The sequence below is a fragment of the Otolemur garnettii genome, unplaced genomic scaffold (genome assembly GCF_000181295.1).
Source record: "Otolemur garnettii isolate 467f Iridium unplaced genomic scaffold, OtoGar3 scaffold00256, whole genome shotgun sequence".
Classification (NCBI taxonomy): Eukaryota; Metazoa; Chordata; class Mammalia; order Primates; family Galagidae; genus Otolemur; species Otolemur garnettii.
This window is the reverse complement of record NW_003852651.1, coordinates 637,439-651,168: the sequence shown is the minus strand read 5'-3', so window position 1 is coordinate 651,168 and position 13,730 is coordinate 637,439. Positions and strand designations below refer to the sequence as shown.

The following is a 13,730-nucleotide window of genomic DNA, read 5'->3' as shown; positions in this document are numbered from 1 at the left end:
GCACTCCTCACCCTGGTGGTTCAGGATTTGTTAAAGGGAGGTGGTTTGGCTCGGTGACTAACTTCATGGGTTGGAGCCACCCAGGCCCGAGCGCAAATCCTCTCTCTATTGCTCATTAGCTGTGGCGAGCTTGGGCACAAGCTTTTGGCTTTGCAGTTTCCTCATCTATAAATGAAGATTAAATACGTTTTCCTGGAGACATCATCTTATTTTTCCAGTCCTACCAGTCTGCGGCTACAAAAATGTACAACTCTTTATAAAAAGTGTTTCCTACACATTTTCTCCTTTAAGCCTGATAATTACTACGTTAGGGAGATAGGAGGGCACTTCCTCTAGCCTGAGTTACTTTCCCCTTTAACTTCACAAGTTAAAAAATCTTAGTCTTAAAATAATAACTAAGAAAATGACATGAAGGCTATGTTAACCAGTTTGATGGAAGTGTTTCAGATTGTGTGTGAAAACCCCACACTGTACCCCAGAAGTGCACTAATGTACATAGTTACCATTCAATAAAAAAAAAAGAGTACATGTAGTGGTGTGTTTTGATAAAGAGTGTATGCTGCAGAAGTGTAGAATATTGTGAAACCCACTAAACTAACTTTTCCTCCATTGAAAAATTTCTGATAATGCCAAGCATGGTGGCTCACCCCTGTAATCTTTGCACTCTGGGAGGCTGAGGTGGGTGGATTTCCTGAGCTCATGGGTTTGAGGCTAGCCTGAGGAATAGCGAGACCCATCTCTTAGAAAAAAAAATAGTTTGGGCACCTGTAGTCCCAGGTACTCAGAAGGCCGAGACAAGAGAATCACTTGGGCTCAAGGGTTTATAGTTGCTGTAAGCTATGATGCCATGGCATTCTACCAAGGGCAACAAAGTGAGACTCTGTCTCAAAAAAAAAATGTTTTGTTTTGTTTTGTTTTGTTTTTTCTGATAAGGGTGTTATGTGTTAAGCTTGGGAAATACAGGAGAAATATAAGGAAAAAAATAAAATTCACTTGTAACTACAATTCAGAGATAGCTCTTATTAATGTTCTAGTATGGTTTTCCTCTTTTTCCTGTATGTATATGTAGTGTTTTACATTATTAGATTGTAATGATACTAGTAATAGTAGCAAAAATTTATTGAATTCTTTTGTGGTAGACACCCTAAATATTATCCATTTGTTTTATCATATAATCCTTCAATAACCTTACATGATAGGTGGCAATATATATACATCTTTACAAATGAGGATACTGGCTGTGCACAGTGGCTGACACTTGTAATCCCAGCACTTTGGAAAACCATTGCAGGAAGATCCCTTGAGACCAAGAGTTCTAGACATATTGAGACCTCATCTCTAAAAAACACAGACAAACAAAAAACAAAACAAAACAGAAAAACACAAACAAATGAGGATACTGAAGATCAAAGTGAAGTAATTTGCTTAATGTCACTCAACTAGCAAGTGATAGTCAGTTTGGATCTGACTGTAAAGCCCATATCTCTAACCAGTATGATGTATATTTTTAGATGGATGCTAAACCTACATACAATTTTATATTCTGCCTTTTAAAAAACATGATTTCATGTATTTTTTTTAATCCCTAAGTAATTTTTCAGTAACACATAATTTTAAATGGCTGCATTATGTAGTCCCTTGTATAGACATGATAATTTTATCATTCCCTTTATTGGTCTTCATTTAGGTTCTTTTTGTTTGTCCTGTCTTTCTGCTAGTCTGTCCTTTTTCTAACTTACTATATTCCCTGCTCTTTTGTTTTCTGTCTTTTATTCTATACAGCAAACATCCTTGAATATAAATCTTTATCTATCCCTGATTATTTCCTTATCATGATCCATAGGAATAAAATTACGTGTCAAAGAATATGAAAATTTTTATAGTGTCTAGGTACATGTTGCTAGGTTGCTGTTCAGAAAGGTTTTGCCAGTTTACATTTCTATTAGCTATGCCTCTTTTCTTTTGCTTAGAGTCAATTTGTAGGATTAAGATAATTTTGGAAAAAATGACTATATTTAGATATTTGCATTGCAGATAGCTATAATGACCATTGTAACTTTTGCCTTTTTATAAAAGTTATGTTCCATTTTCTTTATCAGAGGATCATATTTCTAACTTAGTTTTTATTGTGTAATTCGAACCTGTTATATTTGTTATCAAATGGCTGTTTTGGTGGTATTTTACTAAAGGAAAACAGAATTTTTTTAGATTCTGAAATAAGTTTTGCCTATGAACCATTTTCTGTATATATTGTATGTGAACAAATTTACATGTTTCCTGCGCACTTTGCAAAGAGAAGACAGTGACTGACTCTTAACCTGGTGAAATGTTTGTACTCAGGTGTCAACCTCTGGAGACAACATGGTGGAGTGTCAACTGGAGACACACAACAACAAGATGGTTACCTTCAAGTTTGATGTTGATGGTGATGCACCAGAGGATATTGCAGACTATATGGTAAGTATAGTACATGTAAAACCAAATTACTTTCCCATTAATATTGTATATCTCTTCCCCCCCCCAATTCCCCTTCATTTATTCACAGCCAGCATGTTTTAACATGTGCAATTTTAAAAATTTGTACAGAGCTAAACCAGTTATTATCAAGGGTAAGTCATTGTATCTACTCTGGTTTAAGTATATTTATCTAGAAAATATAAGGGGGTTTTATTAGAGATGTTCTAGTTCAATAGTTCCTATCTCTGGCTGCATGTTGAAATCACCCAATAAGCATTTTGAAAACAATTCTATTCCCTGGGCCCCTGCTTAAAGCAGAAACTTTGGAGATGAGGGTTGAACAACAATAATTTTTGAAGTTCCCCAAGCAATTCTAATGTGTCAGCCACTGATCTAACATCTTATATATAGGTGTTCAAGTTATATTCATCATTTCATTAAGTTTTTTATATTTTCTATGAATTGTAATGCTCAGTTTAGTATTTTTCCCCTTTTTCTCATGGGTATGGGACTAGGGTAAGAGGAAGACTATATAATGCTTTTGTTTCCACCAACTTTCTTTGTATACACATTCCTAGCCAAACAGAATTAAACATTTTAGAAGTTAATCATTTTATCTTGTTTACCATAGTATTTTCTAATACTAATTACAACTCTTTTCAGACCATTCTTTATTAACTTTGGACAGGTTTTATTTTCTGATTTGTGATTTAAAAGGTTTTGGGTTTGAATATCTTAGTTTTAAACATTGCCTCAGTTATATTCTTCAAATAACAACCAATATATAGAAAGCCGAATTTTTTTTTTTTTTTTGAGACAGAGTCTTACTCTGCCCACCTGGGTAGAGAGCCATGGCATCATCATAGCTCACCGCAACCTCAAACTCTTGGGCTCAAGGAATCCTCTTGCCTTGGCCTCCCAAGTAGCTGGGACTATAGGTGCCACCACACATGGCTAGTTTTTCTATTTTTAGTAGAAATGAGGTCTTGCTCAGACTGATTTTCAACTCCTGAGCTGAATCAGGCCACCCACCTTGGTCTCCCAGAGTGCTTGGATTACAGGCATGAGCCACTGCACCCAGTCCTGAATATTTTTTTAAATGCTAAGTTCTTCTCTGGTAAGTGTGCTAATCTCACAAATGTCTGTGATCTCAAAATAGAATAATGTCTTATGTAGCACTTTATGATCCTTGTTAATTCTGTTATGGCACTTAGATTTAGATAGTCAATTTCAATTTTTTTCTTTATGGTAGTCACCATGGATACAATATTATAATTCTGAAGAAACAAAATTCATTCTCATGAGTAGCCTTACTTTTGGGCAGGTTGAAGATAACTTTGTGCTGGAAAGTGAGAAAGAAAAATTTGTAGAAGAATTGGGGACTGTCGTAGGTCAAGCGCAGGAGATTCTTCATGTCTACTCTGCTTCAGAAAGAACCACTGGAGTTGACTCTATTACTGTGGAATCCAACAGTAGCCAAGTAAGAGCAATTGGATAGAAAATAGGTCTTCTCAGATATGTATCAAGAACTTGTTTATTTATCTATTCATTTTTAATTCAGACAGGATCATCTGAACAAGTACAGATAAATTCTGCATCCACTCAAACCAGCAGTAAGTATATTTAATAAAATTTACCATTTGGCTTTTGAAGTAAAGTATTTGGAAATTTTAATTTACACACTTTAATTGGGAAAGATGTTAGCCAATAATGTGATTTGATAAGTTGTTAATGTAGGTTTTTCCACATTTTGAAAGGACATAATAAACCAGAAGTTAAAATCCATCCTTCAAATTTCCTCCAAGTGTTGATTCTTTATTTGATAAATTCATTTCTGGGTTGTCACATGGTATGTTACCATAAAAGCAGTGGCATACTGATGACCTTTAACAGCATAACTGTTTGAAACTAAGTGGGAAGAGTTTTTTTTTTTTTTTTCCTGATATGAAATGGATAGAAACTATTTTAAAAAGATTATTAGATTCTAAGTTTGCCTCGTATGTTAAAACTCATTCATGTCTTGACTTCATTTCTCCAATGATATGCTTCTACTTGCTCTGGTCACTAATACCTTTTTGTAAATAAGATAATGGGTAAACATACAGAGAATAAACCTACGGTCTTCCAATTTCTTTTCTGATCACTCTATTTCTCCAGTCTACTCAGCTCCAGTCATGGGTGTATTATGAGTGTAGACAAACAAGGACCTGTGAAGGAATTATAACAACTTGAGGAATCAAAAGGTGGTGTGGGAGTAATAGGACCAGATAATATCATCCTAAATTTTAGTTAGACTGGGTTAGAATGCCAGAGTCCTATATCTTGTTTTTCTGGTTAGCTGAGACCTGAGAAGTTTTCTAACTGACAAAGTAGGGTAAAGTTTAAAAGAGAATTGCTTATCTGGGTAAGTTTATGAAGTAGGAGTTAAGATATAGAGGCTTATTTTAGTTAATTTAAAAAAATATCATACAGCATAATTGACTTTTCTTTTGGTGTACAGTTCTGTGAATTTTAATGCATTTACAGATTTATGTAAGCACCACTATAATCAAGATATGGAACAGAAGATGAAGGTCTCAGTGGAAAAAATAACAATACGTATTTTTGGAGACTCTAAAATCCTTCTCTAAAGATACTGTGTGCTTTGTTCTTTAGATTTTTTGTCAGGATTGGGAGCTCTGGTCTCATAAATTACATATATCCTAGTACTATTGGATATGGAGATAAAAGCCAAGTTGTTTTTTAACCTGGCTTCCTTAGTAAATAAAGTAATCAAATTGACAATTGCTGAACATATTAAGTTTTTGCTAATTCTTTCTGCAGATGAATCTGCTCCTCAGTCATCTCCAGTTGGTCGGTGGCGATTTTGTATCAATCAAACAATAAGAAATCGTGAGGCTCAGTCTCCTCCTTCTCTTCAGCATTCCACGTCTGCTGTTCCTGGTCTACACCCACTTCTTAGTAAGCTTTTATTCACTGCCAGCTTTATCCAGACTCAAAGGATAGGGTTGCAAAACATATACTACGTCTTTAGCTGATTGCTGTGGGTATTTTATGCTTATGAGAACATTCATAAACATATTAAAGTCATTAATATTAGGGTATAACTTAAGCCATTTTATTTAATACTTAACGGGGAAAAATAAAGTTGTTTTTATTTTTTTACTTGACAGGTTGATTTGAATTCTGTGTATCTTGAGTCTTGTTTACAATAGTACTTTTCTTTTTCTTTTTAGAGTGAGGGTCTCACTCTGTCACCCTGGCTGGAGTACAGTGGCATTGTCATGGTTCATTACAGCCTTAAACTCCTGGGCTCAAGTGATCCTTTTGTGTCAGCCTCCCAAGAAACTGGGACTACAGGCACATGCCACCATGCCCAGTTAATTTTTCTTTATTTTTGTTTTTTTGTGGAGAGGGGATCTTGCTATATTGCCTAAGCTAGTCTCAAACTCTTGGCCTCAAGTGATCTTTTCTCCTTAGCATCCCAAAGTACTGAGATTACAGACATGGGACATGGTAGCCAGCCAAGAATACTTTCATACAGGTTCTCATTTATCTCTTGCTTCTCCTGTCACTTTTAAGTTTGGGTACTGGTCCATGCTTTGTACCCATCAATACATGCTTAGCCACTCTTTGTTACTGTTCCAGGTCCAAGAAACACAAGTAACAAAGAAATATCACAGGATGTACTGCTCACTGTAGAAAATAATCCATGTCAGCGTGCACTTTTCACCTCCAAATCAGAGCACAAGGATGTAGTTGATGGTAAAATTTCTGAATGTACTAGTGTAGATACTGAGCAGCCAGCTATACTTAATCAAGTGGAAGCTAACAGGCAAATAATGGCAGTTACTACAAGTTCCAGTAATTCTTCTACTTCAGTTTATGCTGTTCCAGTTGAATGTGAGGGACTCACCAACCAAGCAGACTTATTCGTACCTGTGTATTCAAGTCACCAAGCTGCCAGTCAGGTTGATGTAGTTATGGCCCATCCTGGTGAATCAACTCAGATTTCTGGTAACTTTCCTCCTATTCCGACATTTCAATCTGATCAAAAGCCTCAATCCATATTAGTACAACAGCCAACTATGGATGCAGAGTTTTTTCCCCAAGCGGGGGAAACCACATCAAACACTGAAGCAAGTTCTCTTAAGACAGTTATTCCCACTCTGACCCCTGGCCTTGAATCAACTACTTTTCTGCCCACTACTGTCTTGGAATCAGATGGAGAAAGACCTCCAAAAATGGAGTTTGCAGACAACCGAATTAAAACTCTGGATGAAAAATTAAGAAACTTGCTCTATCAGGAGCACAGCATCTCTAGCATCAATCCTGAGAGTCAGAAGGATACCCAAAGCATAGACTCTTCATTTTCTTCCTCTGCTGAAGATACACTCTCCTGTCCAGTGCCAGAAGTCATAGCCATCAGTCACTGTGGAATTCAAGACAGCCTTACACAATCCTGTAGTTTCCAACAGACAGGAGCTAAGATTCTGTCCAGTGTGGCTATGAGTCAGCCTGATAACGTATCAGTGTTCAAAAGGGACCTGAATGTGATAACTTCTGTACCCAGCGAATTGTGTTTACATGTAAGTATCATTCCTTCTAACCAATTTCTTGCTCTTTGCTTATGATTTTAAAGAAATGCCTTCTCTTACAGAATTCTGTCCTTTGAACCAAAATTGCCTATGACACAAGATTCTAAAGTCACAGGTATTCAAGAAGGCCATGACTTAGGCTATAGGTGTCCAGAACTTCTCCATTTGGTAAGCGAGTCCTCTGGTGAATTAGCTAGGAACTTGTGAACAATGTCTATGTTTGTATTAATGACAGAACAGAAACTGATTCATAGATTGTTTTAGTGGGTAGGAGAATATACTTGTAGATTTCCATTTAAAATGTCTGTTATTACTTTCCTTCACCGTAAATTTTATGGTTTTAATTTAAACATGTTTGGGAGGCTTTAAATTATTTGAAAACTAAAAGGGAAACTAAAAATCATCCATTAATTCCATGACTTGTTCTATTTTTAATTTTAATTTTTAATTTTTAAGAGATAGGGTCTTGCTATGTTGCCCAGGCTGGTCTTGAAATCCTGACCTTAAGTTATCTTCCCACCTCAGCTAACCAAGTAGCTGGTTTTACATGCCCAAGCCACTATGCCCAGCTCATGATGTGTATTTTTAAGTTGCATAATATATGAGCTTTAATTTTGCTCTTTTACCCTTTTATATAACAAAGGTAATTGTTAATAATTTCATGCTTATCCTTCTTGATGTTTCTTAAGCTTTAACAAATCTATTTATGTATATATCACAGCATTTTATTTGAAAAAACAACATTGTGCTATATACATATTGGTTCACAACTTAAATTTTTCATTTTACAACATATCATGGACATCTTCCTAAATATTTATCACAGTACTTCTTTGTCATTATTATTATTATATAAGCATTATATGCTTATACATTTTAAAGTAAGATCTACCTCACCCCCAAACCTATAGACATAACTATTAACAAATTTTACAGATATAGTTTTAATTAATATACAAATATTTATATGGACATACTTCTTTATATACATTTTATTTAGATATATGTTATATATTTATATACATATACTTTTTATTTATATGTGCTGTTGTACATTTTTTTTACTTATGAGAGTCTGTTCATGTCAGTACACTTCTACCTTGACTGTTTAAAACAAATGCATGATATTCCACTGAATATATAAAATTTAAATTTTTGTATGCTAGTAACTATTTTACTTATTTATGTATTTATTTATTTATTGAGACAGAGTCTCACTCTGTCACCCAGGTGTGGGTAGAATGCTGAGGCGTGATAGCTCACAGCAACCTTAAACTCTTGGACTCAAGAGATCCTTTTGCTTCAGCCTCCCAAGTAGCTAGAACTTCAAGGTACCTGCCACAATGCCCTGCTAGGTTTTCTATTTTCAGTAGAAACATGGTCTTGCTCCTGCTTAGGTTGTTTTCAAACTTCTGTGCTCAAGAAATCCACCCACTTTGGCCTCCCAGAGTGGTGGAATTACAGATGCAAGCCACCATGCCCAGCCTATACTAGTAACTAATTTATAGAAAAAAAAATATACAAACACAAAAGCCATTGAAAGGATATAAATTAAAAATAACTCTTGTATTGACATTCTCCCACACCCTGTCCCACACTTCAAACACTCTTAAGTTCCTGGATCTAATTCTTGTTATCAGCATTAATAGCGTATATATAATATATGTTTTTATTTCTTGATTTAGCAATTTTAAATATAGGGTGTCTCAGAAGTTGCCAGGCATGGAGAAACTGAGAAATTACAGCTAATCTACATTTATTTACAAAATATTCATTATAAAATTTTATAAAGCGGTGGCCAACTTGTAAAGAATATTTTAAAAATATTTTATAATGAATATTTTGTAAATAAAGGTACATTTAACTAAAGTTTCCCAGGTTCCTTATGTATGATGACTTTTGGGACACCCTGTAATAACTAATGACCCAGTGCTATGACAGGTAAGGAAATTATTATATCTTCCCTTCCAATTTTCTTTTACACCTCTCAATTTTAATCACTTATATTACTTTCTTAACATTGGCAAAGTTTGTGACATTTACATTCTATTTTTAAACAATTGTTTTTCTATGCTTATATGTTGATTGTAAACATTGAAAATCAATAATCACTGGGCATGGTGGCTCATGCCTATAATCCTAGCACTCTGGGAGTCTGAGGTGGGCAGATTGCCTGAGCTCAGGAGTTTGAGACCAGCCTGAGCAAGAATGAGATCCCTTCTCTACAAAAATAGAAAAACTAGCTGAGAGTTGTGGCAGGCGCGTGTAGTCCCAGTTGTTTGGGAGGCTCAAGGCAAGAGGATCTCCTGAACCCAAGAGCTTGAGGTTTCTGTGAACTATGATGCCATGGTACTCTACCCAGGGCAACAGGGTAAGATTCTGCCTCTAAATGAATGAATGAATGAATAAATAAATATAGTTTTGTACTATAATTATATATGTTATCTGATGATCACATATTATGATTAGAATCATGAATAAATAAAAAGTTTATTTTCTAGAGAAATATATATATTTTTTGAGAAAGAGTCTCACTCTGTCACCCTTGGTAATGTGGTGGTGTCATAACTTATAGTAGCTTCAAATGCTTGGGCTCAAGTGAGCCTCCTGAGTTTCTAGGACTATAGGAATCCACCACAACACTCAGCTAGTTTTTCTGTTTTTATTAGAGATGGGGTCTCACTCTTGCTCAGACTGGTCTTGAACTCCTGAGTTCAAACAATCCACCTGCTTCAGCCTCCCAGAGTGCTAGGATTCTAGGTGTGAGCCACAGTGACTGGCAATATGAATAATGTTTTCAAATATTTTACATGAATGACTAATTTGGTATTTTTCTCTGCATGTCCAAAAATGTTTTTATTTTGCTTTATTTTTTTTTTTAATTAAATTTGAAAGGATTTTTGTTTTTTTATTGTTGGGGATTCATTGAGGGTACAAGAAACCAGGTTACACTGATTGCATTTGTTAGGTAAAGTCTCTCTTAGAATCATGTCTTGCCCCCAAAAGGTGTGGCACACACCAAGAACTCACCTTCCCCTCCTTCTTTCACTCTCTGCTCTCCCCTTCCCCCACCCCCACTGTGTCACTAATTGTCATTAATTGTCCTCATATCAAAACTGAGTACAAAGGAGTCATGCTTCTCAATTCTAGTGATGCTTTACTAAGAATAATGTGTTCCACTTCCACCCAGGTTAATACAAAGGCTGTAAATTTTCCATTTTTTAAATGGCTGAATAGTATTCCATGGTATACATATACCACAGTTTGTTAATCCATTCCTGAGTTAGTGGGCATTTACATTGTTTTCACATCTTGGTGATTGTAAATTGAGCTGTGGTAAATAGTCTAGTGCAAGTGTCCTTATGATAAAAGGATTTTTTTCCTTCTGGGTAGATGCCCAGCAATAGGATTGCAGGATCAAATGGCCTAGCTTGAGTTCTTTGAGAGTTCTCCATACTTCCTTCCAAAAAGGTTGTATTAGTTTGCAGTCCCACCAGCAGTGTAATGATGTTCCTTTCTCTCCTGTAGTTTTGAGATTTTGTGATGTGGGTCATTCTTGCTGGGGTTAGATAGTATCTCAGGGTAGTTTTGATTTGCATTTCTCTAATAATTAGGGATGGTGAGCATTTTTTTCATATGTTTGTTAACCATTGGTCTGTCTTCTTTAGAGAAAATTCTATTCATGTTTCTTGTCCATTGCTTGATACATGCCATTGTTGGCTTTTTTTCATGTGGATTAATTTGAATTCTCTACTGATTCAAAATATGCAAATATCCTTTCCCATTGTGTAGGTTGTCTATTTGCTTTGGTTGTTGTCTCATTAGCTGTACAGAAGCTTTTCAGTTTAATTAAGTCCCATTTGTTTATTTTTGTTGTTACAATTGCCATAGCAGTCTTCTTCATTGAAGTCTTTCCAGTGTTTTTCCTATGCTTTCCTTGAGGATTTTTATTGTTTCATGCCTTAAATTTCAGTCCTTTATCCATCTTGAATCAATTTTTGTGAGTGGAGAAAGGTGTGGATCCAGTTTCAGTCTTTTACATGTGGATATCCAGTTCTCCCAGCATCATTTGTTGAATAGGGAGTCTTTCCCCCAGTGTATGTTCTTGTTTGGTTTATCGAAGATTAGGTGGTTGTAAGATGTTAGTTTCATTTCCTAGTTTTCTATTTGATTCTAAATGTCTGTGTATCTATTTTTATTTTAGTACCATGCTGTCCTGACCACTATGGCTTTGTAGTATAGCCTGAAATCTGGTGTGCTGATGCCCCCAGCTTTATTTTTATTATTAAGAACTTCCTTAGCTATACAGGGGGGTTTTTGGGGGTTCCATACACAACGCAGAATCATTTTTTCCAAGTCCTGAAAGTATGATGTTGGTATTTTAATAGGGATGGCATTGAATCTGTAGATTGCTTTGGTAAGTATACACATTTTAACAATGTTGATTCTTCCCAGCTATGAGCATGGTATGTTCTTCCATTTGTTAATATCCTCTGCTATTTCCTTTCTTAGGATTTCATAGCTTTCTTTATAGAAGTCCTTTATCTCTTTTGTTAGGTTAGGTATATTACTAGGTACTTCATTTTCTTTGAAGCTATGGTGAAGGGAGTGTCCTTAATTAGCCTCTCATCTTGAATGTTATTGTCGTATACAAAGGCTACTGACCCTTACATTGATTTTATATCCTGAGACATTATTGTATTTTTTGATGACTTCCAGGAATATTGTGGTTGAGTCTTTGGGTTTCTCTAAATATAAGATAATATTATGATCAGCAAAGAGGGAGAGTTTGACCTCCTCTGCTCCCATTTGGATGCCCTTTATTTCCTTCTCTTGCCTAATTGTATTGGCTAGAACTTCCAGCACTATGTTGAATAGCAATGGTGACAGAGGACAACCTTGTCTGTTTCCAATACTAACAGGAAAAGCTTTCAGTTTTACTCAATTCAGTAAAATATTAGCTTTGATTTTGTCATACATTGCTTCGATCAGTTTAAGAAATGTGCCATGTATGCTTATTCTTTTTAGTGTTCTAATTAGAAAAGGATGCTGGATTTTATTGAATGCTTTTTCTGCATCTATTGAGAGGATCATATGGTCTTTGTTTTTGCTTCTGTTAATACGGTGGATAATGTTTTATGGACTTGAGTTGTTAAACTAGCCTTACATCCCTGGGATGAAACCTACTTGAGCATGATGTATGACCTTTTTGATGATAAGCTGTAAGCTATTGACTAGGATTTTGTTGAGAATTTTTGCATCTATATTCATTAGTGAAATTGGTCTGAAATTCTCCTTATTAGTTGGGTCTTTTCCTGCTTTTGGTATCAGGGTGATGTTTGCTTCATAGAACCTGTTGGGGAAGATTCCTTCCTTCTCAATTTTTTTGGAATAATTTCTGCAGTACGGGTATAAGCTCTTCCTTGAAGGTTTGATAGAATTCTGGCATGAAGCCATCTGGACCAGTGCATTTTTTTGTTGGAAGATTTTTTATTGTTTCTTTGATCTCATTGCTTGAAATTGGTCTCTTCAGCAGCTCTATTTCTTCTTGGCTAAGTCTAGGGAGAGTGTGATTCCAAATATTGATCCATTTCCTTCACATTGTCAAATTTCTGGACATAGAGTTTCTGGTAGTATTCAGAGATGATCTCTTGTATCTCTGTGCTTATCAGTTGTCATTTCCCCTTTATCATTTCTGATTGAGGTTGCTAGAGATTTTACTTTTCTATTTCTGGTTAACCTGGCCAGAGGTTTATCTATTTTATTAATTTAAAAAAAAAACAACTCCTTGTTTCATTAATTTTCTGAATGATTCTTTTGTTTTCAATTTCATTGATCTCTGATTTAATTTTGGATTTTTTTTTTTTTTTGCAGTTTTTGGCCAGGGCTGGGTTTGAACCCGCCACCTCTGGCATATGGTTCTGGCACCCTACTCCTTTGAGCCACAGGTGCCACCCTAATTTTGTATGTTCATTTTCTTCTGCTGGGTTTAGGCTTAGATTGTTCTTTTTCCATTTCCTTAAGATGGCTTGTGAGTTTATTGATGTGCTCTCTTTCTGTTTTTTGAATATAGGCATCTAAAGCGATACATTTTCCTCTCAGAACTGCTTTTGCAGTATCCCACAGGTTCTGGTAGCTTGTGTCTTCATTGTTGTTAAGCTCAAGGAAGTTAATGATTTCCTCTTTTATTTTTTCCTGCACCCAACTGTCATTCAGTGAAAGGCTATTTAATTTCTATGCCTTTGTGTGGGTTGAACGTTTTTGTTGGAGTTGAGTTCCACTTTTAGTGCCTTGTGATCTGAGAAGATACAAGGTAAAATTTTAATTCTTTTGATTCTGTTGAGGTTTGTTTTGTGTCCTAGTATATGATCAATTTTGGAGAATGTTCATGGGCGATGAGAAGAATGTATATTCTTTATCTTTGGGATGAAGTGTTTTATATGCATCTATCAAGCAGAGTTGTTCTAGGGTCTCATTAAACTCCCTTACATCTTTGTTTAATTTCTGTTTAGAGGATCTGTCCACCTCTGTAAGGGGAGTGTTAAAGTCCCCTGTTATTATGGTGTTATAGGATATCATATTGCACAGACTAATTAAGGTCTGTTTCAAGAATCTGGGAGCATTTAAGTTGGGTGCATAAATATTTAGAATTGAAATGTTGGCTCAGCGCCTGTG

The 13,730-nt window shown here is 35.5% G+C and overlaps 1 protein-coding gene across 1 annotated transcript in view; it reads left to right on the top strand.

Moving 5' to 3' along the window:
- Positions 1 to 13,730, top strand: part of WNK3 (WNK lysine deficient protein kinase 3) — a 262,648-nt gene that overhangs the window by 161,263 nt on the left and 87,655 nt on the right. The window contains exons 12-16 of the mRNA XM_003802721.2: positions 2,341 to 2,457; positions 3,782 to 3,937; positions 4,019 to 4,070; positions 5,281 to 5,418; positions 6,106 to 7,046. Of these exons, the coding sequence (XP_003802769.1) occupies positions 2,341 to 2,457; positions 3,782 to 3,937; positions 4,019 to 4,070; positions 5,281 to 5,418; positions 6,106 to 7,046 (1,404 nt within the window). The remainder of the gene's footprint in view (positions 1 to 2,340; positions 2,458 to 3,781; positions 3,938 to 4,018; positions 4,071 to 5,280; positions 5,419 to 6,105; positions 7,047 to 13,730) is intronic.